This window comes from Squalius cephalus (genome assembly GCF_949319135.1).
Source record: "Squalius cephalus genome assembly, chromosome: 19".
Taxonomy (NCBI): domain Eukaryota; kingdom Metazoa; phylum Chordata; class Actinopteri; order Cypriniformes; family Leuciscidae; genus Squalius; species Squalius cephalus.
The window spans coordinates 900,641-923,140 of NC_137140.1; the positions used below are offsets into that span (position 1 = coordinate 900,641).

The 22,500-nt window shown below is 41.2% G+C and overlaps 1 protein-coding gene across 1 annotated transcript in view; it reads left to right on the forward strand.

The window, feature by feature from the left end:
• The window catches only part of gas7b (growth arrest-specific 7b), a 54,859-nt gene that overhangs the window by 15,594 nt on the left and 16,765 nt on the right, over window positions 1-22,500 (forward strand). Inside the window, exons 3-7 of the mRNA XM_079852006.1 lie at window positions 4,823-4,918; window positions 6,857-6,942; window positions 8,673-8,726; window positions 14,771-14,860; window positions 20,985-21,100. Of these exons, the coding sequence (XP_079708132.1) occupies window positions 4,823-4,918; window positions 6,857-6,942; window positions 8,673-8,726; window positions 14,771-14,860; window positions 20,985-21,100 (442 nt within the window). The remainder of the gene's footprint in view (window positions 1-4,822; window positions 4,919-6,856; window positions 6,943-8,672; window positions 8,727-14,770; window positions 14,861-20,984; window positions 21,101-22,500) is intronic.

The window sequence follows — 22,500 nt, forward strand, 5'->3', positions numbered from 1 at the left end:
ACATGACCTAATGATAAAGATGAGTTAATAATATTGAGGAGAGGCTCTTCCACTACAGGTAACACTTCTTTCAATAGTTTAGTTGGTATAGGATCTAATAAACATGTTGTTGTTTTAGATGAAATGATAAGTTTATTTAACTCTTTTTGTTCTATAGATGTAAAGCACTGTAATTGTTCTTGCGGGGTGATAATTGAGGCTGAGTTATAAGGCGCGATTGAGGATTGAACGTTTACAATTGTGGTTCTGATGTTTTCTATTTTCTCAGTGAAGAACTTCATGAAATCATTACTACTAAACTGTAACAGAATATTTTGTTCAGGAGACATCTGTTTATTTGTTAGTCTCGCCACGGTGTTAAATAAGAACCTAGGATTGTTATGGTTGTTTTCTATTAGATTGCGGAGATGCTCAACCCTGGCCTCTTTTAGGGCCTTTTTATAACGTGACATACTGTCTTTCCATGCGATTCTAAAGACCTCTAAGTTAGTTTTTTTCCATTTACGCTCTAAATTACGGGTTTCTCTCTTTAGAACATGCGTAGTATTGTTGTACCATGGTGCTTTACTTTTCTCTCTGACCTTTTTTAGTCTAATGGGTGCAACTATATCCAATTTTCCAGAGAGAATGGTGCTCATAGTGCTAGTTAGTTCCTCAAGTTCATCTGTTTGTTTGGGTTCACTGAGCAGCTGAGACAAATCAGATAAGCTATTTGAAAAATGATCTATGGTGGATGGAAGGATTGTTCTGCCTAATCGATAACGCGGCGCAGCATGACATATTACAGGGGTACGTAATATGCAAGTTACCATGTAATGGTCAGTGACATCGTCACTTTGTGGAACGATATCTATATCGGTTGGATCGGTTCCATGTGATATAATTAAATTGAGTGTATGATTAAAACGATGAGTTGGTCCGGTAACGTTTTGCTTAATCCCAAAGGAATTTAATAAATCTGTAAACGCAGCCCCTAGCGCATCATTTGAATTATCTACGTGGATATTAAAGTCTCCAACAATTAATGCTTTATCGAAATTAACTAATAGGTCTGAGAGAAAATCTGCAAACTCTTTTAGGAAATCAGCATAAGGCCCTGGCGGTCTATATACGGTAGCCAAGGCTAGAGATAATAGGGATGTTTTTCTAACATCTAAGAGCGTAACATTTAGTACAAGTACTTCAAACGAAATAAACTTATAGCCCGTTTTCTGAGTAACATTGAGAATATCTCTATAGATTGTTGCAACACCGCCGCCACGACCAATCAGACGGGGTTCGTGCTTATAGGAGTATCCTGATGGAGTAGACTCATTTAGACCGAAATAATCATTTGGTTTAAGCCAGGTTTCAGTAAGGCAAAGTACATCGAAGCTATTATCTGTGACTATTTCATTTACAATAACTGCCTTAGGTGTGAGTGATCTAATGTTTAGAAGACCTAGCTTTAGAAATTGTTTTTGTTTACTAATAGCAACATTTTCTGTTTTAATAACAATTAGATTTTTTCTAGATCCTGCAGTAGATTTATTATTTGATCTCACTAAACGAGGAATAGACACAGATTTTATGCAATGTTCAACACTATTTATATCAGTTAAATTGGTGCAGCAGAGACTATGATTTGGACTTTTGGTTACTAGTCAAAAGGTATTTAACATTTTGGAGATGTTATCTGACAGAAGATCCGATCCGAATCTGCTTGGGTGTAAGCCATCAGCGCGGAAAAGCCTAGGACGCTCCCAAAACAGATTCCAATTATTTACAAAGAGCAGTTTCTGCTCATTGCACCATGACATTAACCATTCATTTAGCGCGAATAATCTACTAAACTTTTCATGACCTAGTCGGTACGTGGGAAGCGGTCCTGACACAATGATCGTTATATCAGGCGATGTGCTGCGTACCGTATCGATCAGATTCCTGAAGTCTTTCTTCAGAACCTCCGTCTGGCGCAGCCTGATGTCGTTCACTCCCGCGTGCAGGACAACAGTTCCGACGCGCTCGTTCAGAATCTCGGGAACGCGAGCAGCGATTTCAGAAACACGAGCACCAGGAAAGCAGTGACTATGCACCTTACTTTTATTTAACGTAGCGTGTACGTGTCGAACGATGGAATCGCCGATGATCACAGCATCGCGTTCTGTTTCGCGAAGAGGGGAGAAGCGATTTTGTGTTGATATCTCGAAAACCGGGAGTGTCGGAGAGAGTTTTCTTGGTCTAGACCTGACTCGCGTCTTCCGCTGCGGAACATCCAGGCTTCGTGGTGGCATGTTGGAGCCGGAGTGAACGAGACCATGGCTGATCGCGACCTCGACCTCAACGCTCGGGACCGATGCTCAGTAACGCATGGAGTAGACGAGGTCGGAGTCAGCGGGTTAGTAACGTTAATCTCTGATTTGTGTGCATCGGCGCGTGATGTTTCAAGAGCCAAACGCCGGTCTATCAGCTTGGCCTGTCTCACTAAAAGGTCGTGGATCTGTTTCTCAACAGCTTCCAGCTCAGACTGCACAGCGTGCAGCTCAAATGTGTCCTCACCTGCACCAAAAGGTAGACCACTTACATCTGATATATTCGCCATTTTAACAGATGGACAGTACGTTAAGTTAGCAACGACGCTACCAGTGATGCTATCAATATTAATACTAATTTATGGCTTAAGTCTTGGAAATAATCCGTCTTTTTAGTGGTACGGGTGTAGAGTAGACGCACGATAGGCGAAAAAAAGATGTTTGTTTGTAAATGAATGCGGAGAAGTTCAGCCGTGATCCACGGACGTAACCTATAAGAGTATCCAGCGTTGGATCACTAGGCTTGAGACGCGTCTGCTCAACAGTCCGCGTTGTAACTATGAGGTGAGGAAAAGTAGAAAATGTTCGTTGTAAGTGAGTTTAAAGAGAAATCAAGAATTATAAATCAATCGATGGAGCTCCAAAGACAACAACGCGTTCAGACGCGATGTTTGTGTGTGTGTGTGTGTGTGTGTGTGTGTGTGTGTGTGTGTGAGAGAGAGAGTGTGAGTGAGTGTGTGTGTGAGTGAGTGAGTGAGTGTGAGTGAGTGTGAGTGGGTGTGTGAGAGTGAGTGTGAGTGTGTGAGTGTGAGTGTGTGTGTGTGAGTGTGTGAGAGTGAGTGTGAGTGTGTGAGTGTGTGAGAGTGAGTGTGAGTGTGTGAGTGTGAGTGTGTGAGTGTGAGTGTGTGTGTGTGTGAGTGTGAGTGTGAGTGTGTGATGGTTATTGTCTGAGCTCTCAGGCCTCGTTTGAACTGAATCATTAGATTAGACTAATCAGCTTCTCGGATGCTTGTTGCTTAGTAACGGGCTTTTCTGTTTCATAGTCATTGCTCAGTCAGATGTTTGTCAGGCTGTTCGTGAACTTGCTTCTCAATTGCATATACATATTAAGAATTAATTTAAGCAGGATCAGGATTAAAATGCAGTTCTGTATCAATAAAGACAATAAGTCTAATCACAGGCGTGCAGATGATCGGACCCTCATTGATGTTTATGAGGAGAAACAGACGAAACTGCAGGAACTCTGATCGAGTTTCTCTGAATCTGATCTCTTCATCATGTCACTTCAGTCGAACTGATGCCTCATTCACTACAGAGAAATCATTTCATACGCTTTAATACCTACACTATGTACAGGGTTTACCTGGAAGTGAAAGTTCTGAAGGAGAAATACAGTTAGAAAATACAAACCTGGATGTTGGCTCGAGGAAGCATGACTAGAATGTGGATTGTTTCAAGGTTTGAATTAGTTTTAAAGTTTGAAGGTTTTGAAAGCCAAACAGTTGATCAGACAGATTGATCGACAGATAGGTTGCTAGGGTGTTCTGATTTGTTGCAAGAATGTTGTCATATAGTTGCTAGGGTATTCAGGGTGGTTGCTAGGAGGTTGAGATGCAGTTGCAAGGGTATGTTGGGTGGTTGCTAGGGTGTTGCTATGAGGTTGGATATTTTGGGTGATTGCTAGTGTGTTTAGGTGATTTCTAGGGTGTTGCTATGTGGTAGCTAGGGTATTTTGGGTGGTTGCTAGGATGTTCTTATATGGTTGCTAGAGTTCTGGCTGGTTGCTGCTATGCGGTTGGGTATTCTGGGTGGTTGCGAGGATGTTCTGGCTGGTTGCTAGGGTGTTGCTATGTGGTTGGATATTCTGGCTGTTTGCTAGGGTGTTGCTATGCGGTTAGGTATTCTGGGTGGTTGCTAGGGTGTTTCTATGCGGTTGGGTATTCTGGCTGGTTGCTAGGGTGTTGCTATGCGGTTGGGTATTCTGGCTGGTTGCTAGGATGTTGCTATGCGGTTGGATATTCTGGGTGGTTACTAGGGTGTTGCTATGTGGTTGGGTATTCTGGGTGGTTGCTAGGGTGTTGCTATGCGGTTGGGTATTCTGGGTGGTTGCTAGGGTGTTGCTATGTGGTTGGGTATTCTGGATGGTTGCTATTCAGTTGCTAGGGTGTTCTGGGTGGTTTCTAAGGTGTTGCTATGTGGTTACTAGGGTGTTCTGGGTAATAATAATAATATACAATTTATTTACAGTAACGACTACAGGAAATTATGTTTGATTTGATTCAGTGCAAATAAAATGATGCCCTAAAACCAAAGATGACACAAGAAAGACATCATTTATGCTCAAAACAGGCGTTTAGTGTTGATGTGTGTGGATCATTACTGAGACCAGTTTGGACTGAACAGTGTCTGATAGAGCATTGTGTATCAAGTTATCAGCACTGTTACACTTTTTGAGCATTACCTGTCCCACAGAAGAAGCTCATGATGGAATAAACAAGAAATAACGGGTTTGATTTGCTCTTGTTTTTCAGAGACGACGTGGGAGAGGCCGTCCAGCACACCTGGAACCCCGAGAACACCTGGAACCCCGAGAACACCTGTCAAACACAAGAACTCTCTGCCTGCAGGTCTCAAACCCATCCACAAACACACCCCACAATCTGCTAATGTCTGGAGGACATTATTAATGATCTGTTGGGTTTTTAGCCAGAGAATGCTCTCCTCATCACCAGCCAAACGCCTCTCCTGATCTAAGTCAACTGTGCAAAGATCTTAGGACAGTTTCATTCTAGCTATTCTAGCTGCTTTGGACCTTTTTCACCTCAAAACTTAAGGTGACGCAAAAAAAACGCAAAAAAATCCCTTCTTGAAACAAGCAAGATGCACATAAATCTAGGTAAAGTGCACTAAAATCAAGCAAAATAATCTGCTAATTGGGTAAGCAAAACTGACTTGAGAAGAATTCTTGGAATTAGCATAAATATCTAGTCACTAATAAATGCTATTTGATCTCAAAACTAGAAAAAAATGCTTAAAACTGCGCCGTTTTTACTTTTTATAAGATTATAGTTTCGATTAGAATTTAAATTAGTTAGAATATTTTACCTTAAATATGGTCACTAAAAATAATTATATTTAACCTATTATATAATAATAATGATATTTAACCTTAAATTCAGCTTATTTAATTTTTTTAAAGATGCACAATAACCTGAAAATAGATGAAAATCCTTAAAACAACCCAATAAATGAATAAATTTAGTACACTTTACTTAGATTTAAGTGAATCTTGCTTGCTTCAAGAAGGGATTTGTTTGCAGTATAACAAAAGAAAAATCATAATTGACCTTTTATAACTAAGATACTTAGATTTAAGGCTTGTTTCAAGAAGGGATTTGTTTGCAGTATAACAAAAGAAAAATCATAATTGGCCTTTTATAACTAAGATTCTTGAAATTAGAATTTGATGGGAGTTATTATTATTAAAATTAGCACAACAATCTAATTGAACATGCACAAAAACTTGCTCTTTTTAGCTGTCACTTGTTTCTGGTAAGATCCTCAAAATGAGCTAAAGCAAGACTGAAGAAGACTTAAATAAAGACTTATAGTCTAGTGTGCAATGTATTTTATAAGACTTTTTATCCTTCATGGCAAAAAAAAAAACAAGACATATTTTCTAGAAATAAGATTTTTTTGAAACTTTCTTAGATTTCAGACTGTTAATGCGGTCTCAGAGTTTTGGACCCCATTACAGGTCACTGTAGTTTCCTCCCCGATCCATCCACCGATCACCTAATGGAGCGCCTCGGTCCCGAGAGCCAAACTGGTCTGGGTTCAGGACTCTTGATTTGATTTGCGCCGGCCATCAGCATTTGACAATGTCTACCAGCACATCTCAATGACAGATGGACAGGATAATAGTGTCCAGCTTGTGGACGGCACACCATAAAGCAAATGAAATTATGATCCGGCTCAAGAGGAATGAGTGTCATTGCACATGGATGGAGGAAGGAAACAGTAGACATGTTCATCTCAGCATAAAGCTGGTCTCATTACAAGCTCCATCACTCAGAAAGATCCTACACTCCCTTAAATGAGCCGCACACAAGATTATTTTCAGTGATTCATCAACAGACACAAACAGTGCAGCCTGAATCCTAAACAAACTCTTATGAGGAAACATAAAAACCAGTGTATTCTGATTCCTGAACGAGTTTTGCTATTGAGTCAGCTCTTTTTAGTGATTCATTTAGTGAAACTTGTGTTTTTGACATTAATATATATATATTTTTTTATAATTCTAATTTGCTACCCACACATTTGTTCTCTTTAAATATGCTGTGTCAGGTTTGACGTCAATGATGTCTTTATATTTGTTCATTTTTGAGAGAGTTATTCTTTAAAGGCACTGTTGCCTGAAAGCCGATTTATGAGAAACAAACTGTATTCAATGAAAAACTCTTGTAACTTTATTACTATCTGATGTGCTTTGTCTTTGCTTTGTTAAATGACATTGTGTGCGTCTGTCTGAGTAAAACTCTCCTCTTGTGTTCTTCCCGCAGTGAATGGGTTTCATGCGAACGAGAGCCCGCTGCATCAGAGCGAACACTCACACGCGGTCGTGCGGAAGGCCAGCACAGATCAACAGGTACGGCCGATCGCTCCTTCATTAACTGCTCGTATAAGCTGATCTGTAGTCAGTGAGCTTTCTGCTCAACACTGAAATGGCTGGTTACCGTTCACTATAGCACCAGGACCAAATACATTAACATTACCATATCCATTACCATGCTAAAAAAAATCTTACAAGAATTGTCATGATAGAACTAGTTAAAATTAATGCATATTGATTTAGTGATGATTGAACATATGATTAAAGGGGACATATCATGCTAAATCCACTTTTTTAGCCCTTAAATGCAATTTGTTGTATATTTGGAGTGTTTAGAAGTACAGAAAAGTTGAAATTATTCTCTTCAGGTGCTTCGTTGATATCTTTATATTCAGTTTTGGTCATATTTTTCAACCTGTTCCGATTTTTCTGTTATCTATGACGTTTTGTGAACTATTACGTCACAGTATTTGCAGCGGAACTGCCAAATAAGGACATTGACTTCCGGCCCAACACTTCGAGCGATCCGCCATTTTTATTTCTCGCTGCAATTTTGTAGTCCAAGCTAAAAGATGCAGAAGTTACGAGAGGGAAAGTTAAAATGTTCGGTTGTTGGATGTAGTAACACGCTAATGTAGATTACACCGTCTAATGTAGATGAACTGCTGCGCTTGTGACAGGGCGCATGTTTAACTGAAAGAACGAGCGGAGAGAGAGAGACCCGGTCGCGCGCACGCACTCTCTCTCTCTTCAGAGCCAGGCGAAAGTGTAAACAAGACTTCACCGTCTCCAAACTAGACGCTGTCTTGCTCTCTCTCCCTCGCAAATATTAATCAAAATAAATCGACACGGTGGTAAAAGGTCGGAAGACCAAAGTTTCATGTGTAAATACAGTAACACACCATTGCGATACATCATATGAAGACGTTGTTCTGCAGGTTCGTCGTCTTCATTTTCATCTCGCTCCGGCTCCGACTCTGGCTCGAACATGTAAGGCTGGCTGGACAAGTCTTCCGTTGTTGACATTTTGTTAATAACGTGTGAATAAAAAGTTTCTGTGCCGCTAGATAATCGTATCTCTGCTATAAACTACAAAAATGGCCGAACGGGGTGGAGTTGAACCGAGTGTCACCTGGAGAGGAGGGGGGGGGGGGGGGGGGGTATGAAGTGTCTCAGTTGTATTTAAAGAGACCGCACCAAAACGAGTTGCTCTCAGACGCACATCAGAAAAGGGGTAGAAAAGGGGCCCGTGGAGCTATAATAATGAGGAATTCAGACCCAAGCATTGCAGTTCCGCTTTATATAGACTACAAATGTATGATTTATATGTAAAAAGGAACGGTTTAAAAGCATGATATGTCTCCTTTAATACAATGTTGAGGGATTATAAAGGAATCTGTTAAACCTCTAAACCCTCCTCCCTCCCCAGCTCCGCCTGTACGGTGTTGATTGAACGTTTTGTCTGTTATTGCTGAGGTTGTTCACTCCACAAGTTGTTCTGGTCCAGTTTAAGTGGACAGAATCTGCTGTCATGTGCATATGATGATAGTCTGGCTCTGCAAGTGTTTGGGGAAAACATGTTGCCATGACACAGTTCACCTACGCATTTCCTAAAGATGCAGCAGATATCATCTATGAAAGAGAAGAGAACGAACATACTCCTCCTCCTCCTCCTCCTCATGATGAGACTGAGAGCAACTCACACACACACACACATCATGTCTGACACACACAGATCTGACGCTCGGCTTTCTCTCTTCCCTCAGAGTCCTAGCTCGACGTCACCCGTCAGGAAGCAGGAGTGTGAATCCACAGTCACCGTAAGTACGACACAATACAAACGTGCTGAAGACAGATGTGTGTGTGTGTGTGTGTTCACGCTGACAACCAAACAGCCATGGTGCCATGATTCATGATTGTGCCGTATATCCGAGTGAAACGCTTCAGGAACAAGAGCAAATGTGGGCGGGGCTTGATTGTGTCCGTGGGGAGTTGATTGGCTGGTTGTGGTTTGCTATTGGCTGATCTCATGTGAGTGACAGGTTGCCCCGCCCACATCATCAGAGACGAGAAGAGATGCTGCAAGAGGAACTTATTCTGAAATGATCATAGTTTGTATTGTGAAACACACACACTGAGCTGAGAGCACATTACAGATCGAGACTGAAACATCATCCTGCACGAGGAAGAGGCTTTCCGTGTCCGGTCCGAGTCATTAGAGCAGCACAACAGAGACGTTGCCATGGTAACATACGCAGATTCATGATGTTTTCCGAGCTGATCCAACGTTTGACTTCACTCTAACCTTGACTCACAAATGCATTGCGTTATCCTTAAAGAAGGAAAATCCCAGCTGATAAAAGTATGTTCCCAGTAAAGGAGTAGTTCACTTCAGAAGGAAAATTCTGTCATCATTTACTCTCCCTCAAGTTGTTTACCGACATTCTTCAACATATCTTCTTTTGTGTTCAGCAGAAGAAAGAAACTCATACAGGTTTGGAACAACTTTAGGGAGAGTAAATGATGACAGAATGTACATTTTTAAGTGAACTATTCCCTCAAGTTATAACATTTTATTTCTGGATGTTCTCTGAACACTTAAAATGTCCAGTTTTTTCTTACAAATGTTAAGGGAACATTCCAGTATGAGAATGTTTCAGAATGTTCAGAGAACATTTAAAAGGAACAAGCAGTAATATATATATATATATAAAAAACATGTTAGACTAACGTCCAACTAAAATGTTTTTGGTATAAGTAATGTTTTTGTGCTAACGTTTTGTGAAAATTAATAACTTTTTTAATAACTGAATGAACGCTCTATTAATGTCACTGTTCATAACTTTGAGAACCTTGGCAGAACGTTCTCTATTCACTGGGAAAAGGCTTGTAACTTTGATGAGCGATTTTTGATTTGAATAATTCTGAGATGAGTTACACGATAAGGCATAATTATTAGTGATTGACTTCCTCAATCTATCAGTTTGCAGAGAATGACAAAGTCTGTCCATAAGATTCAATACAGTCAGAAATGTGTTGAAAAGCGGCTCTTGAATGAACAAACTGTGAGAGATTTATTATTGCAAAATCGTGTTCTCCAGACGTGAGTCACTGTCCGACGCGTTTATCTTCACAACAACGTCAACTGTAAGACTCAATAATCCTGTGATATTAGAAACTTAGATTGCGAAAATTACTTCCATTTACTGCAACCCATGAACAAACGTTCTTCAGATACGTTAATATATTGTTTGTTCAGAGTTATCTGGTCTTTAATAATGTTCTCAAAACATTTACACAAAAACATCGATCATGGAGCGTTTTATTTCAAATTTTTTTTATAGTTGGACGTTGAACAGTGAAATTCATGAGCACATTCTGAGTGAAAATTATGTCTACACCACATTTAGTTTTAATTTCATATTTGAGTTTTAGTTAAAAGTGTATGATAACTGGTACAAACGACAACTTAGAACAGCTAACGAAACTCAAAAACAGCCATACATAATCATATTTATTTTCTGAAGGCAGAGGTGATTATCTCCACACACACACTGTATTTCTGAGGTGATTTACTGTCATCAAACAGCAAGCCGAATCATCTGGACTCCTGAGCCAATGCCTTCTGGATTACTGTCAGCTTTCTCTCCTTTCACCAGCACATTCCTCTCGAGACAAAAGAGGAATGAAGTGAGCCGTGTCGACCGTCAGATCCTCTCACACAGGCTTGAGATGAAGAGAAGATTTCCAGCATACCAGACACACACACACACACACACACATTCTTGTACATCTATCTTTATGAGGACATTCATTGACACAATGCAATCTCTAGCCGCTTACCCTAACCTTACCCATCACAACCAAGTGCCTAACCCGACCCCTGACCCTAAACCGACCCTTGACCTCATTATAACCTGATCCCTAAAACCAAGTCTTGACCCTCAAACAGCCTTTAAAGGCTCTCAGAGACTGAGGACCGGCCAACATGTCCTCACTTTACTCTCTTAGTTCTCACTCTGATGGTCTAAAACTCAAACTGGTCCTCACAAAGATAGTTGTACAAGTACACACACACACACACACACACACACACACACACACACACCAGGGGTTAGTTAGTTAGTGAACACACCATCGTTCACTAGTGTGTCAGTTATCTTTGAACAAAAAGTGAGAGGACAGACAAAGATGAACTGGAGTAAAATATAGATGCATTTATATATACAAAATAATTATACACAGCACACACACATATATTATGTAAACAAACTTTTATTTTGGATGCGATTAATCACGATTAATCGTTTCACAGTCCTAAAGTGAAGTTCAATTTAAAAAACATGAATCGACTGCATGCAATGAAATGAAGTAAAATGTTGAAGAACTGTGTTACATTGGCTTAATATAATGAAGAAACAGAAGTGGTAAGAATCTGTTGTTTTGAGAGTAACTGCTGGAAGATTATGATGACGGTGCCGTTTACACTCTCAGACGACAGCTGTCTTTCTCTTTCACTCATCCTGATAGTAAAGTGAACAGTGAAAGCTGAGAGAGGAACTAGTAAGGCCCTAGGGTTGGCATCAGGTCCTCAGAAATCTGAGATCTCCATTTAAACACACACATTGCCATCGAGAGAACTTCCTTTCACATAACTTGGATGTTTGCTGACATAGAGAGCAGATTTATGTGGTTCCCATCATGCCATCGATGACTTAGTCCTGTGTTTCAGACGGTCTTATCTTCATGAGAAACGATGCAAACACATGCTGAAGACTTGCTCTCTCTCTGTCTCTGTCTCAGGAGGATCAGTGTGAGGATCCTGAAGAACTTAAGATCGTTGTGCAACCAGTCAATGCACATACTTCTAGTGTTTATCCAGAAAGATCAGATAAACCAGAAGTGAGACAATGGTTGCAATGTGAGGCCAGTTCTGTGCATTTCCTCATTCGGCGAAATGTGAAAATATTAGGCAACATGGGGGGTATTGGTGTGAGCACATTGCTGACAACCAAAGGGAAATTTTCATTCTCCAGCAATGCAGACGTCAGCATGAGAAATTCCTCTAGCGGTTGGCAGCGTCAGACTCGCATCTATGAAATATGGCTACACTTTGGGAAAAACACAGATGGAAAACGCTGATAGAGAAGAGCAGGGTTTATCTTCTCCGTCTGCAGGGACTGAACGTATCACAGGGATGGTTAAAATTGTTTTATTTCAGGTAATGATATTTAGAGTACATTTACATGACAATAATGTACTAAAAATGTTAATGTCCTCGTTCACACGGATCCATTAAATCGACAATAATCGCTGTGTTCTGCTGACAGGCCAGTAGATGGCGATGTCACTGTGTAAAGAAACGTGACACACACGCACATGACGTCAGCGTTTTCACAAATTCATGTGTTTGACATTTACACAGAGACGATAAGCGGTCGATAAGTTTTCATTGTAAATGAACGTCCAAAATGCATAAAAAGTTTTACATTTCTTGTTGAAAACGGTTTCGTGTAAGCGGTCCGTCAGATAGTTATAGGCCCACAACATGTGTGGTTTAAGAGTCCAAACACATTTTGCAAACACTGAATGTGCCATTGAAAGAGCAATCGAAGAAACTCATAAATAAGTGAATAAATAAACTGGTCTAAACCTTCATAAGCGTGAAGAATGAGATGGTCAGTAGGTTTTAGTATACTACTTCTTTGTTTAAAGTCCATCCACAGCTGGTTGTGCTCCAGTGTAATGGCTAAACAGCTGTTTCTCTGAAACACTATGGCTTGAACAGTTATTGAGTGTTTACAGTGACAGTACAGGCACAGATCGCACATGACACTTCATTATAATTACAAGCAGTTAATAGCTTTAACTCTTAAACGTGCATGAATGCATGTGCATGTAATACAACCATGTTGACATCACATGACCAGCTTTTACCCTTTTATCAAAATAAATTATGGTATGACAAAAATATGCCTGTAAAAATACGTTTTTCCACTTCTGAAAAACGTCCATAAAAAAACAGATCAAATCAAGTCCATGATTGAGAGTGTGTTACAGCATGTAAATAATCCAGTTAATATTGCGTAAATTACATTTCAGTCGCAATATCAGGTGCTTTTCATAACGAATCCACAGCAGAATCATGGATGTCTCCGAGCAGCACACAGTATCAGTGTTTCGTTCCTGAATGAATCAGTGTTGTTCAACTAATTAGTTGAATGAATGATTCAATGACTCACTCACAAAGTCAGTCGCCAGGTTCGTTCCTGAATGAATCAGTGTTGTTGAATGAATGATTCAATGACTCACTCACAAAGTCAGTCACCAGGGGCCTCATTTATAAAGCTTGCGTACGCACAAAACGGGGCTGAAAACATGCGTCCGCCAGTTCCTGCGCAAAAGGTGGGATTTATAAAGAAAAACTTGACGGGAAAATTTGCGCACCTGCACGCAAACTCTGACCCATGCGTACGAACGTTTTGGAGATGGAGCACTTTGGCAACACCGATGGTGAGCTGGAGTTAAATGTATTTTTGGTCACTTTTATACAGAAAATCTAAAGAAAATTAAACATATACAGAAAGATTATACAAATACAATTTCAATCACCAAGCCTGTCACTTGAAGCAAATATCCATTCCTTCTTAAATGTCCTTCCGTTTAGTGAAACTGACGCAAATAACAGTTTAAATAAATAAAATACTTCTGATATAAACATTTATATTAAATATGCCATTCAAATTAATGGAGTTAAACACTTAAACATGAAATCATTACTGAAGTTACAACATTTTTTTATATTCAATCATTAGAAATATTAGTTGTGGATGCGATTGTTTTTGAACACTTTTCCTGTGGCGTGCTTTAATGTTTTAACCACAGAGATAATTGCTTATCATGATAATACCAGATTGTCTGAGAAAATAGTTTCGTGCAAATAATGCCCAAGGCCTATCTGTTTCCATTAAAAATATAAATCAATTAAAAATACAATTCGGCAAGTGGAAAAGATTGAGAAAAACTTTCTCTGAAATGTATTTTACACTATTTGATTTATGTAGGCTATTCAAAAACAAGGCAAGGATAGACAACTACTTGATTTGTATAAATGTAATGTTTCTTGTACCGTTTATATCATTTGCATATGATTATTCATCCACGTGATAACGTTTAAGTTATCACGTGGATGAATAATCATATGCAAATGATATGTAGGTGAGGATCTGCATAGTAAAACTAGGCGTTGTAAGCTCCATATATGGTTATTTCGGGTGGAGACGCATGTGCGCACAATCTTCCGCTGACTGGGATTTATAAAGTGAATTCTGCGCAGGTTCTGGCGTACGCACGGTTTTATAAGTCTGAATATTTTTTTGCGTATGCCATTTTTGGCTTTCGGGCGCACGTACACTTTTAGTAAGGTTCCTACGCACAGTTTTATAAATGAGGCCCCAGGTTCGTTCCTGAATGAATCAGTGTTGTTCAACTAATTAGTTGAATAAATGATTCAATGACTCACTCATTTGTCGCCACCTACTGGCGTAACAATGTAACATCTAATACACAAACTGGCTGTCTGAAATACACAAACAGAATAATCAAATTCATATGCCTGAACTAATGGTGGTGTAATTTCCATTTGGGCAAGGATGATTGTGTTTATGGGTTAGAATTGCTGACTGTTCCCTTGTTTATTTGTCCATATGAGCTGTTAATGACACTCATTACACTGGACTTAAGCTAATGGGCTTCATTTACCGGAGACTGATGCACTTCAGACTGATCTGTTAGTTCAGAGCATGTTCTCCTACAGCTTTGTGTCAGTTTCGGCCCCTGATGATTCTGTCTCTCGTCTCTGTAGATAAACTGCGTGACGTTCCCTCTTCCTCTGCACATGTCTGAACAGCAGCTGCTCAAACCAGACGAGTGGAGCTACTGTGATTATTTTTGGGTAAGAATGTCTCTGAAAAACCACAAAGATTTGGTTGCATAGTTTCAAAAAGCCTCACAAACACAAACACTCACAGTGCAAATGACACATTTTTATACCATTTAACAGCATGAATTTCACAAAACATCTGTTCTGGCTTGTGAACGTCCAACTAAATCCTAGTTCCCAACAAACCTGCCACTTCTCACGCTCCGGTGCACACCAATCCTCGCGTGTGTTTAATGTGTGTTGGTGTGTTTGGTGTGTGTTTGGTGTGTGTTGTTGACGTGTGTGTTGGTGTGTTTGGTGTGTGTTGACGTGTGTTGGTGTGTGTTTGGTATGTTTGGCGTGTGTTGACGTGTGTGTTGACGTGTGTGTTGACGTGTGTGTTGACGTGTGTGTTTGGCGTGTGTTGACGTGTGTGTTGACGTGTGTGTTTGGCGTGTGTTGACGTGTGTGTTTGACGTGTGTTTGGCATGTGTTGACGTGTGTGTTTGGTGTGTTTGGCGTGTGTTGACGTGTGTGTTGACGTGTGTGTTTGGCGTGTGTTGACGTGTGTGTTTGACGTGTGTTTGGCATGTGTTGACGTGTGTGTTTGGTGTGTTTGGCGTGTGTTGACGTGTGTGTTTGGTGTGTGTTGTTGACGTGTGTGTTTGACGTGTGTGTTGGTGTGTTTGGTGTGTGTTGACGTGTGTTGGTGTGTGTTTGGTATGTTTGGCGTGTGTTGACGTGTGTGTTGACGTGTGTGTTGACGTGTGTGTTTGGTGTGTTTGGCGTGTTTGGCGTGTGTGTTTGGTATGTTTGGTGTGTGTTGACGTGGGTGTTGACGTGTGTGTTGACGTGTGTGTTTGACGTGTGTGTTGGTGTGTTTGGTGTGTGTTGACGTGTGTTGGTGTGTGTTTGGTATGTTTGGCGTGTGTTGACGTGTGTGTTGACGTGTGTGTTGACGTGTGTGTTTGGTGTGTTTGGCGTGTTTGGCGTGTGTGTTTGGTATGTTTGGTGTGTGTTGACGTGGGTGTTGACGTGTGTGTTGACGTGTGTGTTGACGTGTGTGTTGACGTGTGTGTTTGGCGTGTGTTGACGTGTGTGTTGACGTGTGTGTTTGGCGTGTGTTGACGTGTGTGTTTGACGTGTGTTTGGCATGTGTTGACGTGTGTGTTTGGTGTGTTTGGCGTGTGTTGACGTGTGTGTTGACGTGTGTGTTTGGCGTGTGTTGACGTGTGTGTTTGACGTGTGTTTGGCATGTGTTGACGTGTGTGTTTGGTGTGTTTGGCGTGTGTTGACGTGCAGGCTTGGGAGGGTTACTTTAAAAATGTATTCCGTTACAGTTACAAATTACTTCATAAAAAAAGTATTCAGTAACGTAATCCAAGTACTATAATATGAAAGTAATGTAACTGATTACTTTTGGATTACTTCAAGGTCACGTATATAAATAAAGTAAAAAAAACAAAAAAAAAAACTTTTATTTATTAAGAATTTGGCCTTAACACATTAACACAGGCCTGAATATATATTTATGTAAAGGGCTATACAGACATCTAGTGGCTAATGTATGGTATTACAGATTATTTTCTTTTATTTTTAACAAATTTTTAACTAAAAAATAAAAACACATTTAATTTTTTTTTTACACAATCTACATATTAGTTTATTTTAAAATAGGCCTACATGTTGACTAAAGCCGTGATCTTTCTTAATTTGCCTGACTGAACTTGTGGCGTTGGCAGTGGGAGTTCCCCTATGTTACCTAGACAGCGAACATCCCGTTACGTGAGAAAAGATTAAGAAAGGACATTTTGGGTACTAAAAAAGCTACCCTCCGAATTTCTACAAAATAGCAGCGGAATTTCCATGAATTAAAAGCGATTTTACCCGCAGGCAGCGTCGTTTAGCAGCAGTAATTAAATCTGCATCTGAGGAGATTGTAGACAGCTGTTATTTGCACATGCACCAGCGCGTGGCACACGTGAGTCATTACTGGCAACAGAACCAGGAACTACTGTATAATCAAGCAGCGCTTAATATGTGTTATTATGCCAAAATAATTATTTATATAGTTTTAAATGAAACCATTGTAATCCTGAAAGTATTCCCCCTTTTTTCAAAATGTAACTATAATCTGATTACTACGTTTTTTTACGTAACTGTAACGGATTACAGTTACTGGATTTTTGTATCCTGATTACAAAACGCCGTTACATGTATTCCGTTACTCCCCAACCCTGTTGACGTGTGTGTTTGACGTGTGTTGACGTGTGTGTTTGACGTGTGTTTGGCATGTGTTGACGTGTGTGTTTGGTGTGTGTTGTTGACGTGTGTGTTTGACGTGTGTGTTGGTGTGTTTGGTGTGTGTTGACGTGTGTTGGTGTGTGTTTGGTATGTTTGGCGTGTGTTGACGTGTGTGTTGACGTGTGTGTTGACGTGTGTGTTTGGCGTGTGTTGACGTGTGTGTTGACGTGTGTGTTTGGCGTGTGTTGACGTGTGTGTTTGACGTGTGTTTGGCATGTGTTGACGTGTGTGTTTGGCATGTGTTGACGTGTGTGTTGACGTGTGTGTTTGGCGTGTGTTGACGTGTGTGTTGACGTGTGTGTTGACGTGTGTGTTTGGCGTGTGTTGACGTGTGTGTTGACGTGTGTGTTTGGCGTGTGTTGACGTGTGTGTTGACGTGTGTGTTGACGTGTGTTTGGCATGTGTTGACGTGTGTGTTTGACGTGTGTTTGGCATGTGTTGACGTGTGTGTTTGGTGTGTTTGGCATGTGTTGACGTGTGTGTTGACGTGTGTGTTTGGCGTGTGTTGACGTGTGTGTTTGACGTGTGTTTGGCATGTGTTGACGTGTGTGTTTGGTGTGTTTGGCGTGTGTTGACGTGTGTGTTTGACGTGTGTTGACGTGTGTGTTTGACGTGTGTTTGGCATGTGTTGACGTGTGTGTTTGGTGTGTGTTGTTGACGTGTGTGTTTGGTGTGTGTTGTTGACGTGTGTGTTTGGTGTGTGTTGACGTGTGTGTTGGTGTGTGTTTGGTATGTTTGGCGTGTGTTGACGTGTGTGTTTGGTGTGTGTTGACGTGTGTGTTGGTGTATGTTTGGCATGTGTTGACGTGTGTGTTTGGTGTGTTTGGCGTGTGTGTTTGACGTGTGTTTGGCATGTGTTGACGTGTGTGTTTGGTGTGTTTGGCGTGTGTTGACGTGTGTGTTGACGTGTGTGTTTGGCGTGTGTTGACGTGTGTGTTTGACGTGTGTTTGGCATGTGTTGACGTGTGTGTTTGGCGTGTGTGTTGACGTGTGTGTTTGGCGTGTGTTGACGTGTGTGTTTGACGTGTGTTTGGCATGTGTTGACGTGTGTGTTTGGTGTGTTTGGCGTGTGTTGACGTGTGTGTTTGACGTGTGTTGACGTGTGTGTTTGACGTGTGTTTGGCATGTGTTGACGTGTGTGTTTGGCGTGTGTGTTGACGTGTGTGTTTGGCGTGTGTTGACGTGTGTGTTTGACGTGTGTTTGGCATGTGTTGACGTGTGTGTTTGGCGTGTGTGTTGACGTGTGTGTTTGGCGTGTGTTGACGTGTGTGTTTGACGTGTGTTTGGCATGTGTTGACGTGTGTGTTTGGTGTGTTTGGCGTGTGTTGACGTGTGTGTTTGACGTGTGTTGACGTGTGTGTTTGACGTGTGTTTGGCATGTGTTGACGTGTGTGTTTGGTGTGTGTTGTTGACGTGTGTGTTTGGTGTGTGTTGTTGACGTGTGTGTTTGGTGTGTGTTGACGTGTGTGTTGGTGTGTGTTTGGTATGTTTGGCGTGTGTTGACGTGTGTGTTTGGTGTGTTTGGCGTGTGTGTTTGACGTGTGTTTGGCATGTGTTGACGTGTGTGTTTGGTGTGTTTGGCGTGTGTTGACGTGTGTGTTGACGTGTGTGTTTGGTGTGTGTTGTTGACGTGTGTGTTTGGTGTGTGTTGACGTGTGTGTTGGTGTGTGTTTGGTATGTTTGGCGTGTGTTGACGTGTGTGTTTGGTGTGTTTGGCGTGTGTGTTTGACGTGTGTTTGGCATGTGTTGACGTGTGTGTTTGGTGTGTTTGGCGTGTGTTGACGTGTGTGTTGACGTGTGTGTTTGGCGTGTGTGTTTGACGTGTGTTTGGCATGTGTTGACGTGTGTGTTTGGTGTGTTTGGCGTGTGTTGACGTGTGTGTTGACGTGTGTGTTTGGCGTGTGTTGACGTGTGTGTTTGACGTGTGTTTGGTGTGTGTTGTTGACGTGTGTGTTTGGTGTGTGTTCTTGACGTGTGTGTTGACGTGTGTGTTGGTGTGTGTTTGGTATGTTTGGCGTGTGTGTTTGGTGTGTTTGGCATGTGTGTTGACGTGTGTTTGGTGTGTTTGGCGTGTGTGTGTTGACAAGTGTGTTTGACGTGTGTGTTTGACGTGTGTTGGCGTGTGTTTGACGTGTGTGTTGACGTGTGTGTTGGTGTGTGTGTTGACGTGTGTGTTTGGCGTGTGTTGACGTGTGTGTTTGACGTGTGTTTGGCATGTGTTGACGTGTGTGTTTGGTGTGTGTTGTTGACGTGTGTGTTTGGTGTGTGTTGTTGACGTGTGTGTTTAGCATGTGTTGACGTGTGTGTTTGGTGTGTGTTGTTGACGTGTGTGTTTGGTGTGTGTTGTTGACGTGTGTGTTTGGTGTGTTTTTGGTGTGTGTTGACGTGTGTGTTTGACATGTGTTGATGTGTGTGTTGGCGTGTGTTTGACGTGTGTTGACGTGTGTGTTGGCGTGTGTTTGACGTGTTTTTGGCATGTGTTGACGTGTGTGTTGGTGTGTGTATCCAGGCGGACAGAAAGGATGCGCAGGGCAGCGCCGGCGTCTCGGGCTTCGAGGTGTTGCTGCAGAAGTGTGTGTGTTGGTGTGTGTTTGGTGTGTGTTGACGAGTGTGTTGGTGTGTGTGTTGAAGTGTGTGTTGACGAGTGTGTTGGTGTGTGTGTTGAAGTTTGTGTTGACGTGTGTGTTGGTGTGTGTATCCAGGCGGACAGAAAGGATGCGCAGGGCAGCGCCGGCGTCTCGGGCTTCGAGGTGTTGCTGCAGAAGTGTGTGTGTTGGTGTGTGTTTGGTGTGTGTTGACGAGTGTGTTGGTGTGTGTGTTGAAGTGTGTGTTGACGAGTGTGTTGGTGTGTGTGTTGAAGTTTGTGTTGACGTGTGTGTTGGTGTGTGTATCCAGGCGGACAGAAAGGATGCGCAGGGCAGCGCCGGCGTCTCGGGCTTCGAGGTGTTACTGCAGAAGTGTGTGTGTTGGTGTGTGTTTGGTGTGTGTTGACGAGTGTGTTGGTGTGTGTGTTGAAGTGTGTGTTGACGAGTGTGTTGGTGTGTGTGTTGAAGTTTGTGTTGACGTGTGTGTTGGTGTGTGTATCCAGGCGGACAGAAAGGATGCGCAGGGCAGCGCCGGCGTCTCGGGCTTCGAGGTGTTGCTGCAGAAGTGTGTGTGTTGGTGTGTGTTTGGTGTGTGTTGGTGTGTGTTGACGTGTGTTGGTGTGTGTTTGGTATGTTTGGCGTGTGTGTTTGGTGTGTGTTGACGGGTGTGTTGACGTGTGTGTTTGACGTGTGTTGGACGTGTGTGTTGACGTGTGTTGGTGTGTGTTTGGTATGTTTGCCGTGTGTGTTTGGTGTGTTTGGCGTGTGTGTTTGACGTGTGTTGGACGTGTGTTGACGTGTGTGTTGGACGTGTGTGTTGAAGTGTGTGTTGACGTGTGTTTGTGTGTGTATCCAGGCGGACAGAAAGGATGCGCAGGGCAGCGCCGGCGTCTCGGGCTTCGAGGTGTTGCTGCAGAAGTGTGTGTGTTGGTGTGTGTTTGGTGTGTGTTGGTGTGTGTTGACGTGTGTTGGTGTGTGTTTGGTATGATTGGCGTGTGTGTTTGGTGTGTGTTTGGTGTGTGTTGACGTGTGTGTTGACGTGTGTTTGTGTGTGTATCCAGGCGGACAGAAAGGACGCGCAGGGCAGCGCCGGCGTCTCGGGCTTCGAGGTGTTGCTGCAGAAGTGTGTGTGTTGGTGTGTGTTTGGTGTGTGTTGGTGTGTGTTGACGTGTGTTGGTGTGTGTTTGGTATGTTTGGCGTGTGTGTTTGGTGTGTGTTTGGTGTGTGTTGACGTGTGTGTTGACGTGTGTGTTGGTGTGTGTATCCAGGCGGACAGAAAGGACGCGCAGGGCAGCGCCGGCGTCTCGGGCTTCGAGGTGTTGCTGCAGAAGCAGCTGAAGGGGAAGACGATGCAGAGAGAGATGGCGGAGTTCGTGCGCGAGAGGTAAACTTCAGATCGCCGTCTTACAAACCAAACGCTTGTCCTTCTACACGTACACTGCCCTTCAAAAGTGTTGCATCGGTAAGATTTTTAATGTTTTTCTGCTCACCAAGACTGCATTTATTTGATTAAAAATACAACAACAAAAAAATGTTTGACATGTTATGTTTTCTATGTGAATATACAGTAAAGTGTAATTTATTCCTGTGATCAAAGCTGAATGTTCAGCATCATTACTCCAGTCTTCAGTGTCACATGATCCTTCAGAAATCACTCTAATATGAGGATTTGATGCTCAAGAAACATTTATGATTATTATCATCAGTGTTGAAAACACTTGTGTACATTTTATTTTTCAGGACTCTTTGATGAATAGAAAGTTCAAATGAACAGCATTTATCTGAAATAATCTTTTGTAACATTAAACACTACCGTTCAAAAGTTTGGGGTCATTAAGATTTTTTATTTTATTTATTGGGGGAAATAAATAAAAGATTCAATTATTTTATTCATCAAGGATTAATTAAATTGATCAAAAGTGACAGTAAAGACATTTAAAATATTAAAAAAGATTCTATTTCAGATTAATGCTGTTCTTTTGAACTTTCTATTCATCAAAGAGTCCTGAAAAATAAAATGTACACAAGTGTTTTCAACACTGATAATAATAATCATAAATGTTTCTTGAGCATCAGATCCTCATATTAGAGTGATTTCTGAAGGATCATGTGACACTGAAGACTGGAGTAATGATGCTGAACATTCAGCTTTGATCACAGGAATAAATTACACTTTACTATATATTCACATAGAAAACAGATATTTACATTATAATAATATATGACTATTTTACTGTATTGTTGATCAAATAAACGCAGCTTTGATGAGCAGAAGAGACTTATTTTAAAAACATTAAAAATCTTTACACTGATCTAAATATGATAGTGGTCACTAAGATGTTACAACAAACCCACGATCATGGTAACTATTGCAAAATTGTTGGTGATGTTACATAATATCTTGATTTGACAGCTGTTTGTCCTCTTGCCTTGTTTCTGTCACTAAAAACAAAAACTGTACATAACAACGCAGCGAACGCAACTTCCTGTCACTCATTTCCTGTATTTCATTAACAGGATCTTTTTAGAAAGCAGAATAATGAATAATTGCGTTTGCTTATTTCTCTCTTGCTGTCACATTAACTTTAGTTTTTGATATGCTTTAGTTTGATAACTCTTTATAATAATGTTCATTAGTTAACATTAGTTAATATATTGACTAACATGAACTAACAATGAGCAATACATTTATTACAGTATTTATTAATCTTTGTTAATGTTAATAATAATAATCCAGCTGTTCATTGTTTGTTCATGTTAGTTCACAGTGCATTAACTAATGTT